The following is a 25,078-nucleotide window of genomic DNA, read 5'->3' as shown; positions in this document are numbered from 1 at the left end:
CCCTTCTCTCCACATCCTCACCAGCATCTTTCCTTTCCTTATTAGTTTTAGCCATTCCGAATGGTGTGAGGTGGTATCTCCCTGTAGTTTTGACTTGTATTTCCCTCATGCTGACTCATGTGGAGCATCTTTTCATAGATCTTTTAGCCCTCTGGATATCTTCTTTGCCAAAATGTCTATTCATGTCTGCTACCCATTTTTTTTTTTTAAGATTTTATTTATTTATTTCACAGACAGAGATCACAAGTAGGCAGAGAGGCAGGCAGGGAGAGGAGGAAGCAGGCTCCCTACTGAGCAGAGAGCCCGATGTGGGGCTCGGTCCTAGAACCCTGGGATCATGACCTGAGCTGAAGGCAGAGGCTTTAACCCACTGAGCCACCCAGGTGTCCCTGCTACCCATGTTTTAAGTGGATTATTTCTTTTTGTTTTTTAAAGAGTTATTTATTGTTTTGAGAGAGAATGAGAGAGAGAGATCAGGGGGAGGAGCAGAGGGAGAGAATCCTCAAGCAGACTCCCCAATGAGCCCAGAGCCCAACATGGGACTCAGTCGCAGAACTCTGAGATCATGACCTGAGTCAAAACCAAGAACTATGGGCGCCTGGGTGGCTCAGTGGGTTAAGCGGCTGCCTTCAGCTCAGGTCATGATCTCAGGATCCTGGGATCGAGTCCCGCATCTGGCTCTCTGCTCAGCAGGGAGCCTGCTTCCTCCTCTCTCTCTCTGCCTGCCTCTCTGCCTACTTGTAACCTCTCTCTGTCAAATAAATAAATAAAAATCTTTAAGAAAAAAAAAACAAGAACTAGATACTCAACCAACTGAGCCATCCAGGTGCTCCTGGATTATTTGTTTTATGGGTATTTGAGTTTGATAAGTTCTTTATAGACTTTGGATACTAACCCTTTATCAGATAGGTCTTTTGCAGATATCTTCTCCCATTCCATAGGTTGCCTTTAGTTTTGCTGATTGCTTCCTTCACTGTGCAGAAACATTTTCGTTTTTGTCTCCTTGCCTCCTGCAACATGTCTAGTAAGAATGTGCTACAGCTGAGGTCGCAGAGGTTGCTGCCTGTGTTTTCCTCGAGGATGGTTTCCTTCCTCACAATTAGGTCCTTCCTTCATTTATGAACTTAACTTTTGTGTATGGCATATGGAAGTGGTCCAGTTTCATTCCTTTGCATGTTGTTGTCCAGTTTTCCCAGCACAATTTGTAGAGGAGACCATCTTTTTTCCATTGGATAATCTTTCCTGCTTTGTCAAAGATGAGTGGACCATATAGCTGTGGGCCCATTTCTGAGTTTTCCGTTCTGTTCCATTAATCTGCGTGTCTGTTTTGTGCCAGGACCATACTGTCTTGATGATTTCAGCATTGTAATAGAGCTGGAAGTCTGGAATCATGAAGCCCCCACCTTTAGTTTTCTTTTTCAGGATCACTTTGGCTATTCGGGGTCTTATATGGTTCCATGCAAATTTTAGGATTATTTGTTCTAGCTCTGTGAAAGATGCTAGTGTTATTTTGATAGGGATTGCATCAAATGTGCAGATTGCTTTGGGTAGTACAGACATTTTAATGATGTTTGTCCTTCCAATCCAGGAACATGGAATGTTTTTCAACTTCTTTGTGTCCTCTTTAATTTCCTTCATAAGTATTCCCTAGATTTCAAAATGCAGATTTTTACCTCTTTAGTTAGGTTTATTCCTAGGTATCTTACTGTCTTTGATGGAATTGTAAATGGGTGGATTCCTTAATTTCTGTTTCTGCTGCTTATTCATTGGTGTATAGAAATACAACAGATTTTTGTACATTGATTTTATATCCTATGACTTTGCTGAATTCATGTCTTAGTTCTAGCAGTGTTTTGGTGGAATCTTTTTTTTTTTTTTTTAAGTAGGCTCCATGCCCAGTGTGGAGCCCAGTGTGGGGCTTGAACTCTCAACTCTGAGACCAAGACCTGAGCTGAGATTAGGAGTTGGGACACTTAACTGAGTGAGCCACCTAGGGGCCCCTGGTGGCACGTCTTTTATGATATTTATTATAAGTGACACCAAGTGACCCTGTCAGTGGGAATTGAAAAAGTAAAAGATTACCCAAGAGGAAGGAAGTAACAGCGGAAGTATGTTACAGTTTGTAATAACAACTCAGTTTTAAAACCAGAAATCAAAAAAAGAAGCCTTGCTGTATAAAATTGTCATGTGTAGATTTGTGCCTAGATTTTGAGTTACAGTTTGTAGAAAAGAATTAGGTTAATCATAGTATATTTTTTTTTTCTAGGTAATTTTGTGAGAAAAATTTTGCAGCCTGCTTTTCATTTAATTGGCAGGGAAGATGACGCTAGTACTTCAGAGACCACGGGCCATGAATTTTCCCGTTTTCCTGAAACGCCAATTAAACAAGGAATCTCCTGTAGCAAAATGTCCTCAGATACAGACAGAGGAGAGAGCTGGGCCTGGAATTCAAAGGAACGGGAGAGCCCGGGCTCAGCTAAGCTGAGAGGTCCTGACCTATCATTTTTAGTTGTGAAGAATAACGTAGGAGAAAAGCATCTTTTCGTAGACCTCGGTAAGTGAGATTGCCAGCTCTCTGCTGGACTGTCCTTGTGTACCTCCCCGAGCGAGCGACCCATCAGTGCCCATCCGTCACTTTGCTGAGGATGCTTGCTGCCACCACTGCTCCATACAGCGACCATGGAATCACTAGCAGAATGTAGCCTGGTTGGGTAACACATAGGCCACTCGGGGCCCCTCATTCAACTGGCTCCATTCTGGTCAACTAAACCTCATTCTTTAAGAATTTTTAAGTAGGCTTCACGCCCAGTGCTGGGCCCAGTGCAGGACTTGAACTCACGACTCTTGAGATCAAGACCTAAGCTGCAGTCAAGAGTCGGACGCCCAACTGACAGAGCCATGCAGGCGCCCCTAAACTTCATTTTTATACTGTGGCTCTAGCTTGTGGTTTGAAAGCCGTTAAGAGCACATTTTGCCACTGAGGGTTGGAGCAGCTGAGAGGGTGTCAGAGTCTAGAGGCTGGAGAAAGCTAGGTTTAACCTACAGGCAGGGTACTCCAGCCAGCCAGGCCAAGGGTAGGGAAGCGTTCCTGCTGCACTCTACCTTCCTGGCTAGCTGCCCTGACAACCAGGTGCCAGAATTTGGAAATACAGTCAGATCCACGGAGTGCAGTGGTCTGGGTGTATACCAGCATGGGTTACGAATAGAGGAGCATTCTTCCAAATGACCAGTTTTGTTCTTTCTCTAAGGGGAATAGCCTCTCGAGGTTGTGTGAGTATGCAGTAAACTAGGCAGAAGGCCTGATGGGAAGTGATTCAGGGAAGCAAAATAGCTGATCTCTGTGCTCTGATTCGACCCCAGTATTGAAGACCCGAAATTCATGATGGTTAGCCTTAAAAGTTAGTTTACTGGGGCACCTGGGTGGCTCAGTGGATTAAGCCTCTGCCTTTGGCTCAGGTCATGATCTCAGGCTTCTGGGATCAAGCCCTGCATGAGGCTCTCTGCTTGGCAGGGAGCTTGCTTCCCCTCCTCTCTCTGCCTGCTGCTCTGCCTCCTGTGATCTCTCTCCCTCTGTCGAATAAATAAATAAAATCTTAAAAAAAAAAAAAAAAAGTTTACCACACCAGCAAGGAAATTTCCATGATATGCTTGAAAGAAAGATTTCAAGAGTATACCCAGAATTATTTATACACCAAAAAGGACATTCCTTAAGGTGTCTTTTGAAAAGGACAGGGATTTAATAGTACATGCTGACATTTTTTTTTAAGACTTTATTTTTTTAAGTTATCTCAATCCCCAGCATGAGGCACAAACTCACAACCCCGAGATCAAAAGTCGCATGTTCTACTGACTGAGCCAGTCAGCCACCCCGAAAATTTTTTGAGGAAACTTTTTATTGAAGTACAACATTCAAACAGAAACGTGGCTAATATGTGAGTGTGCAGGTCAATGAATTATCACAAAATGAACATACCCTTGTCACCACGCCACCCTAGATGAGAAATAGAAATTACCAGGATCCCAGAACCTCCTCCCTGTGCCTTCTAGTGAGTCCTCTTCCTCCTCCCCACAGGTGACCGCTAATCCATTCTCTAACACTGTCTTTGCCTATTTCTGAACTTTATCTTTGGAATCCTATGTATTTGTAGCTTGCCTTTTTACTCTCTTAATGGTGTCTTTGGTGAATGAAAGTAACTTTAAATAGTAGTAGTCTGATTGTCCATTTTCCTCTTAGTGTTTCTTGTATCTTGTTAAATCTTTCATTATTCCCAAATTATGAAGATATTTTCCTATCTATCAGACTTCTATTTTTACCTTTTATATTTAGATCTACAGTCCACTTGGAGTGGATTTTTGCCTGTTCTTTGAAGAGGAGTTAAGATTCATTTTTTCCCCATATATATATATATATATATCCATTTGTCTCAACACTATTGAAATAACAGTCCTTTTCCTATAAAGACATCTTTGTCATAAGTCAGTTGTCTATATATGTTTTATCTTTTTCTGGATTATGTTCTATTCCATTGTTGTATTGATCTGTTTTTGTGCCATTACCGTTACTGTCTTAATACAGGTTTTTTTTAAGTCTTGATACTTTGATCTTTGAAATTTCTTGGCTGTTCTTGACCGCTTGTACTTCCATTTAAATTTTAGAATCAACTTGTCAGGTTACACACACACACACGTTGCTAGAATTTTGATTTAGTTTGCATTGAATCTAGAGATCAACTTGGGAAGAATTGACATTTTTATGATATTTAATGTTCTAGTTTGTGAACATGCTTTGTCATTCCATTAACATAGATGTTCTCTAATTTCTCTCAATGTTTTATAATTTTCTAAACAGAGAACTTACACATCTTTTGTTAGCTTTGTTTTTGAGGGTTTTTTTGTTTTGTTTGTTTGTTTGTTTTGTTTTTTGTTTTTTTTAGCTTAAACAACAAACATTCCTTTCTCACAGCTGTGGAGGATAGAATTGCAAGGTTAGGGTGCCAGCATGGGTGGGTTTTGGTGAAATCCCTGTCCTGGTTTACAGATCACGGTCTTCTCATTGTATGCTCACATAGTGGGGAGAGAACAATATTTGATTTTTTGATGCCTCCCTTTTGGGATTTTTGACACGAAAATACTCACTGCCTTGGAAGCTCTTTAATAGTCTCAACCTTTTTTTCCTAAATGATTTGCCAAACTTTCCTATTTACAACAGGAGGGGTACCCCCACATAATCTTGTCTCATTTTCTGTTTCTGCGTGTGGCGTCTTCCATACCAACTCAACTTTATCTTAAGTTATGTATTGCTTTTCTTTTGTTTACAGCTAATAGAAAATAATTATTTTTTTCATTTTTATTTTTGTTTATGTGAACATGAGTTTTTTCCCCACCATTTTTTTATTGAGGTATAATTGACATGCCACATTACATTAATTTCAGGTGGTCAACATAATGATCTGAATTTGTATATATTGCAAAATGATCAGCACAGTAACTCTGTACTTAGTTACAGAATATTTTTCTTCTGATGACAATTTCTAAGATAATACTCTTTTAGCAACTTTCAAATATGCAATACAGTGTCGTTAACTATATGTAATATGCTGTACATTACATCCCCATGACTTATCTATGTTATGACTGAAGTTTGTGTTTTTTGACTCCCTTTACCCATTGGCCCACCCCCACCTCCCCCCCTCAAGCAACCACCAGTCTGTTCCCTGTATTTATTGGCGTGGGTTGTTTTTTTCTTTAATTTTTAGATTCTTTGTATAAGTGATATGGTATTTGTCTTTCCCTGTCTTATTTCACTTAGCATAATACCCTTAAGGTCCACCTATGTTGTCACAAATGGCGGGATTTCTCTCGCTCTTTTTTTTAATGGTTAAATGATATTCTATTTTGTGGAGATACATACATACTTTTTCTTGTTTGATTTTCTTTATTCATTCATCTGTCCACAAGACCGTATGTTTCCATATCTTGGCTATTGTAAGTAATGCCGCAGTGAATATGGTGATGCATCTGTCTTTTTGAGTTAGTATTTTTATTTTACTCAGATAAATACCCAGAAATAGAATTGCTAGGTCATGCAGCAGTTCTATTTCTAATTTTTTGAGGAACCTCCATACTGTTTACCCCAGTGGCTGCACCAATTTGCCTTCCTGCCAACAGTGCACAAGGGTTCCCTTTTCTCCACATCCTCATCAGCGATGTTATTTCTTGTCTTTTTGATATATCCACTCTGACAGGTGTGAGGTGAGATGTCATTGTGATTTTGATCTGTATTTCCCTGATGATTAGGAATATCGAACATCTCTTGGCCATCTGCATGTCTTCTACAGAGAAATGTCTATTCAGATCCTCTGCCAAATTTTTAAATCAGATTTTTTTTCCTGTTGAGTTGTATGAGTTCTTTATATATCTTGGCTATTAACATCTTATCAGATATATGATTTGCAAATGTTTTCTCCCAGTCAATGTGCAGCCTTTCCATTTTGTTGATGGTTTCTATTCTCTGCAGAAGCTTTTGACTTCAATGATGTCCTGCTTCTCTATTTTGCTTTCGTTGCCTCTGCTGTTGGTGTATTTAAAACACCCATCTCCAAGATCCAGGTCAAGGAGCTTATTGCCTGTTTTCTAAGAGTTTTATGGTTTCGGGTCTTTGAATCATTTCGAGTTAATTTTTGTATATGGTGTGAGAAAGTGGTGCAGTTTTATTCTTTGGCATGTGGCTTTCCAGTTTTCCTGACTCACTCTCCCGAAGAGACTGTTCTTTCCCTATTGTATATTCTTGGCTCCTTTGTTGCGGAGTAGTTGAACATATAGACTTGAATTATTCCTTTGCCATCTGTTCTGTTCTGTTGATCTGAGTCTGTTTTCATTGCCAGTCCCGTACTGTTTCGATTACTGTCGCTGTGATGTAGTTTGAAATCAGGACCCGTGATGCCTCCAGCTTTGTCCTTCTTTGTTGGGATAGCTTCAGCCATTCTGGATCTTTTGTAGTTCATATAAATTTTAGAATTCTTTGTTCTTTGGATGTTTTGCCACTGGAGTTTTGATGGGGATTGCACTGCATCGTAGCTTGCCCTGGGTATTATGGACGTTTTAACAATATTTTTCCAGCCCATGAGGTTGGCCTGTCTTTCCATTTGTTTGTGTCATCTTCAGTTGCTTTCCTCAGTGTTTTGTGTAGTTTCCTGAATATATAGGTCTTTTACCTCCTTGGTTAAGTTTATTCATAAGTATGTTATTCTTTCCAGTGCTTTGTAAATGGGACTTTTTAAAAATGGGGTTGTTTCTTAATTTCTTTTTCTAATGGCTTGTTACTGTAGAAAAATGCAACAGATTTCTGTGTTGTTGATTTTGTATCCTGCAACTTCACTGAATTCATTTATTCTGACAGTTTTTTGATGGACTCTTTGGGGTTTTCTACATAGAAATTTCTGTACATAAACATCGGCAAATAGTGACAGTTTCACTTCTTCTTTCCATTTTGGATGCCTTTTGTTTCTTTTCTTCCCTACTTGCTTTGGCTAGGACATCCAGTGCCATGTTGGTAAAAGTGATGAGAGCAGTGTTCTTGTCTTGTTCCTGACCTTAGAGGAAAAGCTTTCAGCTTTCACCACCGAGTATGATGTTAGCTATGTGTGTGTCACATAGCTTTATTTTGAGCTGTGTTTCCTCTGCGCTCACTTTGTTGAGAGTTTTGATCATGCGTGGATGTTGAATTTATACACACACACACACACATATACATACACACACGTTCTGTATATGTCTGTTATTTCCCTCTGGCTCAATGTGTGGTTTAAGGTTGATGTTTCCTCATTATCAATCTTCTGTCTGGATGATCGATCCATTGGTGTAATTGGGGGTACTGATGTCCCCTACTGTCGTATTTCTATTTCTTTAATATTTGGTTTATATATTTAGGAGCTCCTATGTTGGTGCCTAAATATTGTAAGTGCTATATCCTCTTTTTGGACTGACCCTTTTGTCATTATGTAATGCCTTCTTTGTCCCTTACTGCAGTCTTGTTGTTGAAATATTTTGTCTGATGAAAGTAGAGCTACCCCAGCTTTCTTTTGGTTTTGATTTGTGTGGAACTTTTTTTTCCGTCCCTTCACTTTCAGTCTGTGTGTGTTCTTATGTCTGAAATGGGTCTCTTACTGGGAGCATATAGATGGGTCTTCTTTTGTTTTTACCCTTTCAGCTTCTCTGTGTCTTTTGGTTGGTGAATTTAATCCATTTATAGTAATTATTGATCAGTATGTACTTGTAGCCATTTTGTTCATTATTTTCTGGCTGGTTTTTCATTCTTTTTTTTTCTATCTACTTCTCTTGCTCTCTTCCTTTGTGGTTGATGAATTCTTTAGTGGCATGCTTCCTTTCTCATTATCGCTCTTGTAGCTACTATGGCTTTTTGCTTTGTGGTTACCATGAGGCTTAAGTATAATGACTTACTTTCATAGTAACCTATTTTAGGTTTATAACAACTTAAGTGTGAATGCACTCGAAGCTGTACATTTTTACACTCCATTTCCCCCCCCTCCCCGTTTTACATTTTGCTGGTTACATTTTATATCTTTTTGTCTTGTGCGTCCCTTAGCTCATTACTATAGTTGCAGTTACTTTACTCCTTTTTTGAGATCTTTACACTAGCTTCACACTTGTTTCACATACTCCTTTAATATATAGTTTCCTTTACCAATGAGATTTATGCTTTTATACGTTTTCTTGTTACTAATTAGCAATCACTCCCTTTTGGTTTTTTTTTCCAGCTTAAAGATGTCCGTTTAACATTTCTTGTAAGACCGGTTGAGTGGTAATGAACTTTTTTATCTCTTGCTTGTCTGGAAAGCTCTTTATCTGCCCTTCAGTTGTGAATGATAACTTTGCCAAATAGCGTATTCTTGGTTGGAAGTCTTTTTCTTTCAGTACTTGGAATATATTCTGCCACTCTCTGTGGCCTGCAGCATTTCTGCTGAAAACATGTGCTCATAGTCCAATGGGGTCTCCTTGTATGTAACAAGTTGTTTTTTGTTTTTTTTTTCTTGCTGCCTTTAAGATCTTCTCTCTCTCTCTCTTTTTTTTAAACTGATGGCATTTTAATTATAATGTGTCTTGGCATGGGCCCGTCTGCTGCATTATTTCATTTGGAATTCACTGTCCTTCTGGATCTGTGCGTCTTTCCTTCCCCAGGTTATTAAAGTTTTCAGTTATTCAAATAAGTTTTCTGGCCCTTTCTCCTTCTGGGACTCATATAATGTAAATGTTAGTCTTACCAGCGTTGTCTCAGAAGGCCCTTAAGCTATCTTCACTTTGTTTCCTTCTTTTTTCTTTCCGCTGCTCTGTTGGGGGAGTTCCTCTGTCCTGTCTTTGGGTTCATTGGTCCAGCTTCATCTAGTTTGCCATTGAACCCTTACAGTGTATCAAGATCAGTTGTTGTTTTTTCAGCTTTGAGATTTCTGTTTGCTCCTTCCTTCTGTTTTCCGTCTCCTTGTTGAAGTTCTCCGTGTTCATCCGTCCCTCTCCCAAGTTTGGTGAGCATCTTTATGAACCATTACTTTGAACTCTTTTTCAGATAAATTACTTCTCTCCATTCCGTTGAGGTCCTTTAAGAGTTTCATCTAATTTGTTTGGAATGCAGTCCTCTGTTCTTCATTTTGCTTGAGTCTCTTTGCCTGATGAAAGAGCATTTCCTCCCAGTCTTGAAGGGTTGGCCTTGTGTAGGAGATGAAACTTCTCCTTCAACCCTGTCCTAGCTCTTGGTTGTTTCCCAAACTTTTGTAATTATCAAGCAGCCTGTTTTAGCTTTTATGGTTCCCAGGACTTCAGAATATGCCTGGCCCAGTTAATGTCCCAAAGGGCAGGATCTCATTCAGCACCTGGGTTCAGGCTGATTGGAAGCTAGACCCTCAGGTAGCAGCTTTAAGAGAATGGAAATATGTACAGTCATATGGGTCTGCAGATGTGAGTCCCGCTGACCCGCCCAGCTGGGGAACATGGAGGCATCCTGTGGGTGGTAGTTGCAAAACTCAGGACTTGCTGAGCAACAAGCTCGTTTCTGAGAGGTCCTGGTGAGCTGTGGTGAGGTGGGACAACACAAAGATAGCATCACCTGGCCTGTGCTCCCTGGGAGCAGCTCTGGAGCTTCTAGATGTGTGCCAGACTTGAATATTGCCCCCCAGGCCAAAGCTTTAGGACAAGCAGTTAGGCCTCTTTCCCAGAATGTTCCAGTCTTCTCTGTGTGCAGTGTGCAGGGGGTGGCAGCCATCTAAGAACTCTCTCTCACTGATGCAGTCTCGTGAGCCCCCGGACCCGAAGCCCCCTAGCCCCCAGAGCCAGGTGACTGAGGGCTATCCCCTAGGAGGTAGCTCCAAAATGCAGGGTACCCGATGTCAAAACTGAGGCACGAGATGCTTTATACAAGTTCCCCTCAAGTTCCCAGAGATGCTGGTGCTGTGAAGCACAGCAGGAGAGAGGACAGAAATACTGCCTGTCCTCCAAGGTCTCAGGAAAGGTTTCCCGGCAGACCCTACCAGGTGTTAATGTCATTAGAAACCAGCCCCATCCGCCGCGCCAATTGTGATAGCTAATAGGCTTGTTAGAGAGAATGCGCCCCTGGGCCTGTTGCCTCTTGCTGAGCCCTAGGGATTGTGGCTGTTGAAGAACTCCTTCTCTGTCGGTCTTAGTTCTGCAGGACCTGTGAGCGTCAGTCCAACAGGCCACCAAAGCCAGGTGATGGAGAGGAGTCCCCTGGCAGCAACTGCAAAAATCAGGGCACCAGACAAAGGGCCTAAGCCCTGTTCTGGAAGATCCCAGTGAGCTGAATGGTGCGAAAATTTTGTCCACTGAGCTCCATGCCCTGACAGCCCTTCCGGATGCTCCTATAAGTATGCCAGACCCGAAGCTTGCCCTTTGGGCTGGGGCTGTGGATCAAGCAAATAGGCCTCTTGCTCAGAAGCTGGGTGTGTTTCCGCGTGTCTCTGTGCGGTGCCCTGGGAGTGGTGGTCTCCCGAGCACTGTCCTTCCAGCTGTACAGTCCTGGGGACCCAGGAACCAAGCCTCCTTGAACTTCAGAGCCCGGCGATCAAGGGATCATCTGAAAAATGGGTTCCCACGTGTAAAAACCCGGACACCAGATGGGAATAGACACTTTCCTCCAGGAGCTTCTGGTGCTCTGGAACACAGCAGAGGGGGAGCCAAAGCCAGCCTCGCTCCTCTGGCTGGAGTGAGGCTGAGGGGGCAGGCAAAGATGGCCCCCACTGAGAAAAGGGAGGGGGAAGGAAAAGAAGAAAGATGGCAGCCACCGGCTTAGAGAGGCGGAGAGGCTGATGGTGCCCACCACCTCCATCCCTGGAGAGTATCCCTCAGTCCAGCGCTGTCAAGTTTGGAAATGAGTCCCTTTCACATAAAGTCTGGGCACTTTCGGAAGGGCTGCTTGCGCACTAGGCCTTGGGGTGAGTGAGTGTGCAGGCGAGCCCTTAAGAGCCCTTCGTCAGTTAGCCACAGCCCAGTCTTCAAAGCCAGATGTTTCTGGAGCTCATCTCTTAGGGGCAGGCCTTAAAAGTCGGGGTACCTAATGTGAGTTATGATCCTTTACTTTCAGGGAGAAGCTCTAGGTTTTGAATTCCCTGCCAGTTGTGGGTGTTGCCCTGGGGGTGGGGCTTATGGCGAGATTGTGTCTCGGCCTTTCCCACCTGTTTCCATGTGGTTTCTGTCTCACTGGGTGAAGGAGTCAATCTACCGGGTTGTAGGTTTTTTCCAGAGGAAATCGTTCCAAATACCAGTGTAGCTTTGGTGTGTTCCCGTGTGGAGGAGAGTTCAAGCTCTTCATATATCGCCACCTTGAACCAGAACCGGTTGTTTCTCTAATAATGCTATTCAAAATTAATATTTGCTGATCATAAAAACAAATCATGGAAAACATGCATTCATAATTGTTTTATTAATTTTTAATAATAGGAGTTTATACAAGAAATAGAAACTTCCGGCTGTATAAGTCATCGAAGATAGGGAAGCAGGTGGCTTTGGAGATTGCTGAAGACAACAGATTTTTTCCTGAACAGTCCAAGAATATTTCTGAAGAAAATCAGTATTTCCTGTCTTCTTTGGTCAGCAATGTCAGGTATATAATACCAAAACACACCGTTGTGCATTCATGAATGTTTATTAAACAGCGAATGACATTGTGTAGTACCAAAATGTGAATTGTGTAAATTCATTCTAACTTAAGAATTCTTAAATTCTAGGTTAGCTTTCTTTTTATAAGAAAGAAAACGAAAACTACTTGAATTCCATTTGGAAATAGAGTTACTGTTAATATCTACTTTCCATGGATATACATTCATATGTAAAAAATTTACATACCTCCTTCATTCAAAGAGTATTTTCTTGAGATCATTATTTATGTGGTTATGTCAATTGTTTAATCCACTGAACGTTATATCATGACTATCTGCCAAGTTAATGACTCGCAACAGTTAGTTATAACTAAAACTTTTATTGCTTATATAATTTTCCATTATACTAATGAACTCTAATTTATTGTCAGTTTTGTTGTCGAACACTGAAGGTACCACCTTTTGGTCATTTTTAAAAAGTGTGTGAAAGACCTCTTTCAACAGAAATGTTTGCCTCCATTTCTATACCTGGGTTGGCAAATTTTTGTTAGTCCAAACCACACTTAACAATCAAACTAAATTGCCTTCCTCAGTTGACTTGCTCTACTTCTTTTTCCTTTACCTTCTCTAGGTGTAGTTCTCAGGAGAAATCCCGTAGAAATGGATGTTCATAAAATACTTAAAATACTTCGCTGGAGGGGAAGTTGTGTCCGCATAGCCACTCGCCAGCAGTTACTTGGGAGGGTGGGAAGACGGGCAGTTTCTCTTCATATTATTTCTGGACTTTGGGTTCTTTCATAACATTTTTCAGATGGAACGTCAAAGTCTTAGTTTCCTTACCTTTACAATGGACATGATGTGACCCCCTCTCTTAGGGAGTTGCGAAGATGGAGGGAGTTAAAACTGGACACAAAAGGACAGCCATGCCCGGCACATGGTAGCCTCTCAGTAAATGTGAGTTGTTAGCAATAGCAGTTCCGCGATTCTGGAAGCACTGTAGAGACACTGGAAAAATTGTATGACAGCTGCTGCTCACTGCTGCTGGCCCAAGAGTGGCTTCTTACTTTGTCTTGTGTGGGAAAAGCACAGCGGCCTGTAAGATTGCCTGAAGTCATCTCCCTGTTACTAAACCCCATTTCCTTTGTAGTTTCAGCATTAATTCCACAGAAGTGGATTTCTACTGAATAAGGGTTTCCTTAATTTTCTTTTGTGGTTCCAAGTAAATACTGGGCACATTTCTTCCTGAAATGAAAGCTAAATTCTTTAGGGTTACAAATGCGTCTTTAGGTTAATTTTCATTATTTTGTCCTTTGCTCTCTCCCCTCCTTCCTTCCTCCCTTCTCCTCCCCACATTATTCACACTTTTTCAAATCCTTGTAACAAAAATTTTAAAGGCGGGGGCGCCTGGGTGGCTCAGTGGGTTGGGCCGCTGCCTTCGGCTCGGGTCATGGTCTCGGGGTCCTGGGATCGAGTCCCGCGTCGGGCTCTCTGCTCAGCGGGGAGCCTGCTTCCTCCTCTCTCTCTCTCTCTCTGCCTGCCTCTCTGCCTGCTTGTGATCTCTCTGTCAAATAAATAAAATAAAATCTTTAAAAATAAAAAAAAAAAATTTTAAAGGCGCCCTACTTTCAAAGAGTAGAATTATATACTTCATTCTGTGGCTTCAGCACTCCTAGAGTCCTCTGATTCACACTATAGTTGAAAAAAGTATTTTAAATGATCGCCAGACTAGTGTTGGGATTGGTGTTTTTGTAGGCAAGTGTGACTTCATTGTCCTAGAAGAATCCGCTGTTGAATAAAGGATTTTAACGTGGAACTATGTGAAGTTCAATTTTCTTTCTGTAGCCATCTCTCTTTGATTCTGAGATCACCTTACTTTATCTCTTCCAATATTTTCTTCAGATTCTCAGATACTTTACGCATTCTGACCTGTGACACATCTCAGAATGAACAGAAGCGAGTTGAATATTTTAACAGTACCAGCACTAAAGGTAATTTTAAGAAAACAATTTCCTATGAAAATTTAAGGATACAAAGTCTGTTTTGCCTTAAAAGTCTTAAATCTTCAAGATTCTTATCTACTGATTCTTTAAAACAACTTAGTTTGTATTCAAATTGGAAAATGTAAAAAAAGATACTTTTTTTTTTTTTTAAGATTTTATTTATTTATTTGACAGGCAGAGATCACAAGTAGGCAGAGAGGCAGGCAGGAGGGGTGGGGAAGCAGGTTCTCTGCTGAGCAGAGAGCCTGATTGGGGGCTCAATCCCAGGACCCTGGGATCATGACCTGAGCCGAAGGCAAAGGCTTAACCCACTGAGCCACCCAGGCACCCCAAGAAAAGATACTTCTTAAAGCTTATTCACTAATTTTCATTTTATGGTGATTTTGGGGTTAGGGGTAAGCCCAGAAGAAAATAAAGTAGTTTTGTTTGTAGAAAGAAACCCCTATTGAAAGAAAAACTAACAGTACTCTTCCCCTCTGTCCACAATCACCGATGGACAGCCACTGTGTGTTTCCACTGAACCTAGAGGAGCTTTCCCTGTATTCTCTCATTTTTTTAATGGCTACAGAGTTTTTTCATGAAATGCATATGTTCTTCATTCTTATACTGAAAAATGGGCTTTTTCTATCAATACATTAACTCTCTAGTAAACATTTTTACACATATTTGGGGCCATCATTATTTACAAGAGCAAAAAACTGGAAACAATCTAAATGTACAAAATGGGGTTGGTGACACTACTATAACATACTCTGTAGCCATTTAATTTAAATTTGTAAAGCTAATATAAAATGGAAAATTTCCATTTATGATATTAAGAGAAAAAAGTAGACTCCAGCATTATTTGGAAAAAAATGTGGGTAACATTTTCTTAGGTTTATTTTCTTCTGGTTGTTTAACAGTCATTTCTAGACATTGCCTTGGACTTTATTTCTCTCATTTCTACTTCAGTATATTTTCCATAGTTTCTCCAACTATGTATATTACCTCTCTAAGTGAAATATAGGTTTTATTTTAAGAAAAGTAGATACTTCTGTGTTTAAAAGTTAAATGACATTTTAAATAAGTTATCATAAATTATTCCAGTAGATTCTTAGATACAAAATAGAACTGATCGTACAGCTGAGGATCATAGGAGAACACACCTATTGCTAACAAGTGGAGTTTGGTCCTGGCTTCCGTGTGGAGAGCTCTACCTTGAGGACCTGTGGGGCATCTCAGGAAAAGGGCATTAGAAAAGATTTATTACAGGATGCAGGCTTGAGTTAGGTGCTTTTGAGAAGTGTCTAAGGAGGCATGGATTTGTTTCAAAGACACAATTGGATGACTGACTATCTTCATAAATTTTATCTAGAAGGAAGGCAGGTTACAGTGGGTGTAAAGCTATAATTGGTTAAGAAGAAGCAATTACTTATATCAGGTAAGGTGGGAGGTGTTGGTCATTTCTCCGGTTTGGAAAATGTTCATGTTTTGTCTGTGTTCGGACACAGTTTTGGAGTGAGTAGTCTTATTTTTTTCATGAATCATCTTGGCCACAGAGCGGCCTTATCTGATGTTGAAATTCTGTGAGATAATTCCTTATTAGCAGGAAAGCACCGTTGCTGAGCTATCGGGGACCAGCCTAGTGTGTCGCAACATGAAGGCTGCGCTGATAGCAGTAGGCTGCTTTTCTCTTTCTCAAAATGAAGAAAGCAGTTGAAATGATTACAGGTGCTTCTTAGGAGTAGTTAACATTTGACTTAACTGCCAGGTTTGACTTTCCCCTGCTTGCTTGTAGGGTGAGCAAGAACCCATGACTACCTGAAATCATAGAAACAAAAAAGTTGCAGGGGCTCCATAACCTATCATTGTCCTAAAGAACAACTTTTAACATTTAACTCTTTGACTCTTAGCCGCTCTAACTACAATTAATTTTTCTCTCTGTTGCAGCAGGAAACATTGAAGGTTTTCATTGTTCACCCTACCCTGAAATTGACCAGTTTGTTCTTTCTTTGGTGAATAAAAATGGCATTAAAGGAGGTAAAGATAATCTTATTCTGTATTCACTGTAATATGACAGAGCTTTAATACCTTTAGAAACATTATTTGTATTTTAGGAATTCGACACTGGAGCTACTTTTTCCCAGAGGAATTACTGGTTTATGATATTTGTAAATATCGCTGGTGCAGAAACATCGGGAGGGCCCACAAGAGCAATAATATCATGTAAGTGATGTTGTTTACTAACGAATTCTGTGTATTTAACCAATATTATTTTAAATGTTTATAATTTGTACGGTTGAACATAAAAATGACTTTGGTTTCTACAACAAATTTAGTTGTATCAAATATTGTATTTGGGTTCTGTTTTATAATATTGAATTTGACTATGTTAATTATCACCTTGCTTCATAGCACAGGTCATCTTTATTTGTACTTTATTTGGTAGTCTAATTCCTTAGGTAGTATAATCTTGAGAAGAGAAAGACAGGCCTGAGCAGGGCTAGGAAGAAATTAGAGGCAATAGACAGGTGAGCGAAGGGACGAGGAAGTGTCTCTCTCTCGTCCTTGACATTTTGTGGTGTGTGAATTGAAATTGAACAAATGTGGGTGAAGAGGAAATTATTCAGTGTTAAGAGTTGGAGTTAACATTAACTTGGTCAAGACAAAGAATGGTACTGGACGGCCCAGTTAAGCGTCTGCCTTCGGCTCAGGTCATGATCCCAGGGTCCTGGAGTGGAGCTGCTTGAGTCAGGCTCTCAGCGGGGAGTCTGCTGCTCTCTCTGTGCTCTCCGTGCCTCTCCCAAATAAATAAATAAATCTTATGAACAAGAAAAACAGAGAATCATCTTGAAGGGAACCAGTATTTATCGAATGCTTGCTGTATACACCAGGCCCGTGTTAGGAGTTTTCTTTAAAATCCCCCTGGCAAAAGGAGAGGAAGTGAAGGATGAAATGGAATTTTAGATAATTCAAGGATATGGTGAGAAGAGGAATAAGACAGAAACCCAGTAGGTATCAGTTATGATATGGGAAACTTTGCTGTTTTGTATTTAATATCAAAGCTGAGACTTCTGTATATCAAGTGTATACAGCACGTGTGCCAGATGTGAGGAAAGATCGGAAAGCTTTTGCTAGAAGCTGGAAACATTGTGGGAGGCATCTTTCAGTGCCACACGTCTGTATGCAGATTAACTTAGTGTAAAAAAAAAAACACTATGTGCTCAATACACAAAAGCTATCACTTAGAATAACACAAAGGAAAAGCTCCCCTGTAGGCCCAGAACCGGTGATAACCGTGGTTATGGTTTTCGTGTATCTTTGTCTTTTACTCTATGTATTTTACCAGGAATTCATTATCATAAGATGATCATCCTTTTTTTTTTTTTAAAGATTTTATTTATTTGACAGAGAGAGAGAAATTACAAGTAGGCAGAGAGGCAGGCAGAGAGAGAGAGAAAGAGAGAGAGGGGAGGAAGCAGGCTCCCTGCAGAGCAGAGAGCCCGATGTGGGGCTCGATCCCAGGGTCCTGGGATCATGACCTGAGCCGAAGGCAGAGGCTTTAACCCACTGAGCCACCCAGGTGCCCAAGATGATCATCCTTTAACTTTTTGAGATTCTCAGGTTTTTACATATTTCTTTCTGGAAAATTACCTGCTTCTATTATGTATCCATAATCTCTTCTTTTTCTTAACTGTGAAATCCCCGTACATATAAAAGCATGTATTCTCATGTGTGGGTACGCCTCAAAGGCACGCTGAAATGATCACGTGTCCTGTCTGCCACCCACCGTGAGAAATGGAACTTGACCAAACCTCAGAAGCGCTCTGTGGGACCAACCCCAGTTTCCTGCTTTCCTCCGACCACCTGAGATAATAATAACTCTTGTCCTGGGTTTTGTGTTCATCTTGCCCTTGCTTTCTTTAAATGTTTTTTCCCCCCATACATACTTATATTTCCAAGCAATAGATTGTTTTATTTTCCGTGTTTCTGAATCTTGTGTAAACTGCGTCCTCAGAATTGCTTTTTGGTCAACACTGAGTTCGTGGCGTTCGTCCATACAGCAACGTGCGGCCGCTGCTTATTTTTCCACTGTGGTGCGGTGTGCCGTTATGGAAATACGAACGTGCACGTCTGTTTCCCTCCTCTGGACATCTGGCTCACTGGCTTGAGTGACGCTGCTGCAGGTGCTCAGGTACATCCTGCCTGTGGCCCATGTGCCAGAGTTTCTCAAAGTCCGTGCCTGAAGGCAGAATTGATGTGCGATAGAGTATGCCCAGATTTCACATGACTACGCACGTAATTTTCCCAAATGGCCAGCTAATTCTCCCGCCAGCAGTGTTTTCAGATATTTTCTGCTGTTCCATAATCTCACCAAGGTATATTTTAAAAATCTCTGTTTGGCTGATCTGTTTGTATAAGAGGACACTGTGGTTTTCATCTGAATTTACCGGATCCCTAATGAATATGACATTGGATGATCAAACCACACTCACAGGAAACAGCAGTCTGACCCGAGGTCGGGCTGACGAATACGTTGTAAGATTCAAGGAATCCAGAGGCGGTCCCATGCTATGAGCTCTGTGTCACCATCACATCCCCATGACTTCCTCATCACTGAAGGTTTGTAAGTAAGGTTTGCGTCCTTGAACTCATTCTTACATAAAAATACTTATTAGTGGGGTGTGTGTCCTTTTGAGCATTGCATAATCTCTCAAACCTTGGAGTTAGTGGGCGCTGCCACCCCAGTTCTCTCTTATTCCACATTGACGGTTATGGCCCTTGGTTCTTTGTTTTCTTAAAGCCCTATGAATTTTGTTTGCTTTTTCTTTTTTTTTAAGATTGTATTTATTTGAGAGCAAGAGAGGGAGAGAATAAGCAGGGGGGAGGGACAGAGGGAGAAGCAGACTCTTCGCCAAGCAGGGAGCCTGATGCGGAGCTCGATCCCAGGACCCTGGGATCATGACCCAAGGCAAAGGCAGATGCTTAACAGACTGAGCCACCCAGGCGCGTTAGTCACCACCAAAAACCTCAGCTCAGCAAAGACAGGCCATCACTGAAAGGCATGAAAGCTGTTACAATATGGAAGCTGGGAACGCTAGGCAAGCAGAATGTGGGGTGCCTGACAGACGTCCAGTATCACTGTGTTTCCCTAGAAGGATGCAAATACTCTTCATGGCCTGGAGACAGTCTGGTGTACAGCCGGGGGACTGCAGCCCTGGGGTCTTGATGAGGATGGTCCAGGTTTTCTGAAACTTGTTAGGTGTGCTTGGTTTGGTATCTTTTTATCTAGTACTTTGTCTATTTTACCAAAATTTTTAATGTTACTGGCAGAAATTGTTCTTAATGTTCTTAAATGTTTAATATCTTATGATTTGTAGTTACATCTGCACTTAATTTCTGAAAACATTTGTGTCTAGCTAATTTAATTTTGATCAAGCTTGGCAAGAATTGTATTAGTTTTCACATTTTGGCCTTGTTGATTTAAAATCTTGCTTATTACTTCCCGCCCTTTATTTTATTAGATCTATTTTTCATTTCCCAAATTAGTTACATATTGGTCTTTAGCCATTCTTTTTTGTGAATCATGCTTTTAGGATTCTAAATTTCTCTCCCAATCTCATTTTAGCTCTGTTTCCCATATTTTACTATGTATTTTCAATTCCATTCATTTTCTAATTTCGATCATGATTTTTGAGTAATTGATGATTTAGAAATGCTTCAGTTTCCAAGTTATGGGTTTAGCTATTTTCTAGCTATTTTTGTTACTTTTTAAAAAAGATTTTATTTATTTGCGAGAAAGAGAAGGTGAGTGCACAAGGGGGTGCACGAGAGGGTGGGGACATGGCAGAGGAGAGGGACACGCAACCTGTGCAGAACGGAGCCCGGTGCAGGGCTTGATCCCGGGACCCTGAGATCATGATCCAGGCCAATACCAAGAGCCTGACACTTAGCTGATTGAGCCAGCCAGGTGCCCCACTGTTACTTATTTCTAAACAATTTGCTTTGTGGTCAGAGATGTGTTGTGTGAATACTTTTAAATTTAATGAGACGGACCTGGTACCCTAGCACACTCAGTTTTTATAATTGTTTTATATGTGATTGTAAAGAACTTCTAATGATCTGAGGCAGTGTTCCTATAAGCCTATTATAGCAAACGTGTTAATTGCTTTTAATTTTATTAAAAAATGCTTTTTAGGTCATTCACATTTTCTGTACCCTTACTGAATTTTTTGTGATTATTTGTATCAATTACTAAAAGAATGTTTTTTAAAATCTTGATTTATGGTACACAGTTTATCCTTGGAGTCCTGTCAGTTCTGCTCATTCATTTTGAAGCCGTCGTACGTGGCGGGAACAAGTTGGGAACTAGGTCTTCTTGGGAAGAACTTTCGTCGATGTGTGTTATTTTGCCCTAAAGTCCACTTGGGGTGTTATTTTTAACATCCAGAGTTTTCTTTGGGTTGGTTTGTATTTATTTCCATCCTTTTACTTCTTACCTGGTCTCCATCTTGAAGGCGTAGGCACGTCTTTGGTAAGCAGCATGTAGATGAACTTTGTTGTCCATCCAGCCTGGGGATTAAGTAATAACTTTTTCTCCCCTTTCTTTTTCCCCAACGTAAAGGATTTTGGTTGATCTGAAAAATGAAGTTTGGTATCAGAAATGTCATGACCCTGTCTGTAAAGCAGAAAACTTCAGATCGGACTGTGAGTTACTAATTTTTACATATGTACTAAGTGGGAAGTGGACAGCTACATGGAAGAGTGAAACTGTTTTCTTGTCCAGGTTTTCCGTTACCTGCTGAAGTGAGTCTCCTGTATCTTCTCAAAGAGGTGAGCACAGGTTTGAGTTTCTCTCTCATTCCTAATGTGTTCTCGGTTCGACAGTATAACTGAGCTGTGCGCCATGTCCTCAGGACGTGTTGTCACAGAGGAGTGTGCCCCAGTGACTGGGCCGGCGTCTGCACGCACCCACTCGTGCGTGCCCGCGGGCTTCCTCTGCTGCGCTCGGTGTGCACACCCACCTGTTGGACCGCGCCCAGCCAGGGACAGTCTCTCACTCTTGGCTTTAGGAAGATCAAAATACTAATCTTTGTGTTTATTTCAGCAACTCTTGTCTGTAGGTAGAATTGCTAGACAGGGTGTGTATATTTTAAATTTTGGTAGAAATGACCAGATGGCCAAATTGACTTTGTCCTTTTAAAAACTTTTATTTCCCCAAATCATTCACACTCATTGTGAGAAAAAATTAGAAGACACATGAAAAGCCAACAGGGATAAACTCCTCCTTGCCTAGAATTTGACCAGTCAGGGATAACTGATGTGCTTTGGCAGATATCTTCCAGAATTTCTAGTGATGTATGCGCACATAAATATTTTCAGAGTCACAGTATGCACCCTGCTTTATAGACCTTTTTTCCTAATTTGTTTTCATAAGTACATATTACCAGTTGGTATCCATAAAAATGGTAGGACATAAGGCTTCACAAATTTTTTTTATAGATTTTATTTATTTATTTGACAGAGATCACAAGTAGGCAGAAAGGCAGGCAGAGGGAGAAGAAGGCTCTCTGCTCAGCAGAGCGCCCGATGTGGGGCTCGATCCCAGGACCCTGAGATCATGACCTGAGCCGAAGGCAGAGGCTTAACCCACTGAGCCACCCAGGCGCCCCTAATGAGAACTCTTTATTAACTCTTTGATCATGTTATTTTCCAGATTGAACATTTTAGTGTTCCTTTTCCCCCTCTATCACCCTTTTCCTTTCTGGTGTTCTGGTTAGAATAAAAGTTACCTGCTACACGCAGATTAAGTGAGCTCAGTTGACATTCTGAGTAATGATCTGCTGCCTATTCAGTTTGACTAAAAAATGTCTCCAGCACAAATTCATACAACTAACATAGACATGGTAGGAGCAGGACCAACATAGCTGATAGCCAGATTCCCTGGTAAACTGTTAGGTTAAAAAGTGTTCTTGAAATAACCAAGAGAAAATTAATTTGTAAAAATAAACTTTGCCTCCAAGAGGAGGAGGTGTATGTCATCCTTATGTTCGGAGACTTATTTTGAGGAACGTTTGTGGTTTCAGTGGATTTTTAAAAATTACTTTTCTGCTTATCCAGTAATACCTCAAAAATGCCAAGTTGAAAGTAGCTTTGGTACATCGTATTACCACTGCTTGGACAGAATTTTTTTTATTATTATTTGAAATAGAAAATTATTAATTAATTAATAAAAGAACAGCTTACTGAATACCCAAGTACCTATCACATCATTTTAACGGTTTATATTCTGTCCTTTCTGCTTCCCCTGGCTTTTTTGCTTTTAGTATTTTAAAATGAATTACCGATCCGTGTTAGTTACCTGGTTTTCTGTTGCATTCATCCTCTCAGTTTTTTAAACATTTCTTTTTTTTCCCCCTGTAGCAATGTTGCCCAACGACAGGGAGCTCCCCCTTCACCTAGATTTGCCGTCACTAGCACTTGGCCACATTTGTGTTCTCCCTCTGCTGTTCGGGCGCACGTTGTTATTTTGGAGGACTTTTTGTCTTAGTCCATTCAGGCTGCTATAACGCAGCACTGCAGGTGGGGCGGCTTGTAAACCAAGAAGGTGCTTTCTCACAGTTCTGGAGGCTGGAAGTCTGAGCTGAGGGCACTGGCCGATTGGGCGTCTGGTCGGCTCTCCGGGTCGTAGCCATCTTCTTGCCAGGCCCTCCCTGTCACGGGGATGAAGGAGCACTCTGGGGTCCCTTTTATAAGGTTACTAATTCCAGTCATGAGGGCCACATCCTCAAGACCTAGTCACCTCCCAAAGGCCTCCCTCCTAATACCATGACGTTGGGGGTTAGCATTTCAGCTTAGGAATTGAGGGTAACACATTCAGTCCATACCAAATCTCTTGAGAGGAATTTGCAGCCATCAACCCTACGTCTCTTCATGTTTAAGCTTGTAACTAGAGATATTTAGGTTAAGGATATTCTTAAATGAGTGCGGTAAAATTCCTAAATTCAGGAAATTTAATGTTGTACACTACTGTTATCTAATACACACATCCATACTCCTGTCTTGACATTTGTTTCAACTGTTTTTAACAGTTTTTTAAATTCATGTTAATTCTTAAAATACTTTATAAATAGGAAAATCAGTCTTTTAAGATAGCAGATAGATTTTTCAGTTCACCTTCAGCTGGACTGTCTGCTTGTTAAAAAATTCAGTCTGCCATCTCTCTAGCCCCATCTGTGTATACTGAAAAGAATGTACCAGAGGAACCAGGCCGGGGGGTGGGGGGAAGCGGTTCCAAATTTAGAGTTTCGAGTGTCTGAGCTACAGCGGCAGCTACATTTGAATTCACTCATTCCCACGGCGACTGTACTGGAGACACTGTCATCCAGCATATTTATTTTAGAGTCCGTTCAAGAACTGGTCTTCTGCCTAATACCTTAGCTTAACCTAGACTGGCCGTAGAGTGAGAGCATCGCAGTGTCTCCGTGACTGACCTGTGTCCTCTCCCTCTCGCACTCTCTACTACCTTCCCCTTTCAAACTGAAGGAAGAAGAGTTCACAGCAGCTGAAACAATGAACAGTGACACCGGAAGTGCTCAGAAGCCACCATCGGGCCTGTCGTCAGAAGGTGCCGTTTCCGACGCCGACTGGGACGATGGCCTTGACGAGACTGACTTTGTGGAAGCTACTGAAGATGCTGAACTAGCCGAAGCCGCAGAGAGCGGGCTCCTCGGTTACGGCGGTGGGGAGGAGGTCATTCCCGATGAGCTCATCGTGCAGGTATTACGAGAGTAGCTCATTAACCGTGGGCTCTTAGGTAACCGGCCGTGATGGGCCCTGGCGACGATTTAGTGACCAAAGCCTTATTAAACCTGTTAATGAAAACCAAGTTTTATCACTTTGCTTCTCAGTTCCTATTTTTTACTGAAGTAAGCCAGTTTTCTTCAAAATTAGAAATCTTACTAATTGACCAGAGTTGGTCTATGTTCATATCAGCTTCATTTTGCAGGTCTGTTGATGGGTTAAAACTCTTAATCTTATTTAAAAATTTTTACCTGAATTGTAATTGACATACAGTATCCTATTCAGGTGTATATCCTGATTCGGCATCTTTATACATTACAAAATGATTCCCATAACTCTAGTTACCATCTGTCCTCACACAAACTTATTACATATTACTGACTGCATATTCCCTATACCGTATATTACATCCTTACTATATTTATTTATTTATAACTGGAACTTTGTACCTCTTACTCATCTTTACCTATTTTACCCCCCTGAACCGCTTCTCCCTCTGGTAACCAATAATTTCTTATATTTTGGAGTCTGTCTCTGTTTGGTTTTCTAGATTCCACATCTAAGTATAATCATACGGCATTTGTCTTTGACTTATTTCACTCAGCATAATACACTCTAGTTCCATCCATGTGGTTACAGACGCCAGGTTTTAATTTTTTTTACAGCTAAGAAATATTCCTGTGTGTTTGTATAATACTCCTCATTTTCTTTATTCATTATCAGTGGACACTTAGGTTGCTTCCATATCTTGGCTGCTTGAAGGAATAATAATGCTGCAATAAACATAGGTATGGTACATTCCTTTGAATTACTGTGTTCATTTTCTTCAGATAAATTCAGAGGAAGTGAAGTTACTGGATCGTAGGGTGTTTCTGAGTTTTTGAGGAACCTCCATACTGTTTTCCATGGTGGCTGCACCAACTTACAGTGCACGAGGTTGCCTTCTCTCTCCTCACCAACACTGGTTATTTCTTATCTTTTTGATAATAGCAATCTGATGGGTGTGAGGTGTGATACTTTTTTTCTTTTTAAAGATTTTATTTATTTGAGAGAGAGAAAAGGAGAGCATGCACATGAGTGGGGTGGAGGGCCAGAGGGAGAGGGAGAAACAGACTCAGGGCTCGATCCCAGGACTCTGGGATCATGACCTGAGCTGAAGGCAGGTGCCCCTTC

The 25,078-nt window shown here is 41.0% G+C and overlaps 1 protein-coding gene across 3 annotated transcripts in view; it reads left to right on the top strand.

Annotated features, from left to right (window-relative positions):
* PRIMPOL (primase and DNA directed polymerase) overlaps positions 1–24,713 on the top strand; it is a 52,174-nt gene extending 27,461 nt beyond the window's left edge. The window contains exons 9-16 of one of the 3 annotated variants that reach the window (XM_059155931.1): positions 2,267–2,554; positions 11,965–12,127; positions 14,022–14,110; positions 16,055–16,141; positions 16,219–16,327; positions 20,727–20,809; positions 20,889–20,935; positions 23,648–24,713. In XM_059155931.1, coding sequence (XP_059011914.1) covers positions 2,267–2,554; positions 11,965–12,127; positions 14,022–14,110; positions 16,055–16,141; positions 16,219–16,327; positions 20,727–20,809; positions 20,889–20,935; positions 23,648–23,896 — 1,115 coding nt within the window. In that variant the 3' untranslated portion in view covers positions 23,897–24,713. Of the gene's footprint in view, positions 1–2,266; positions 2,555–11,964; positions 12,128–14,021; positions 14,111–16,051; positions 16,142–16,218; positions 16,328–20,726; positions 20,810–20,888; positions 20,936–23,647 lie in introns of all 3 variants that reach the window. The other 2 variants (XM_059155930.1, XM_059155933.1) reach the window with 2 other exon arrangements.
* Positions 24,714–25,078: the final 365 nt, after the last annotated feature.

Source organism: Mustela lutreola, chromosome 18 (genome assembly GCF_030435805.1).
Source record: "Mustela lutreola isolate mMusLut2 chromosome 18, mMusLut2.pri, whole genome shotgun sequence".
Lineage (NCBI taxonomy): Eukaryota > Metazoa > Chordata > Mammalia > Carnivora > Mustelidae > Mustela > Mustela lutreola.
The sequence above is the reverse complement of the archived record's forward strand: the minus strand, read 5'-3'. Positions and strand labels throughout refer to the sequence as shown.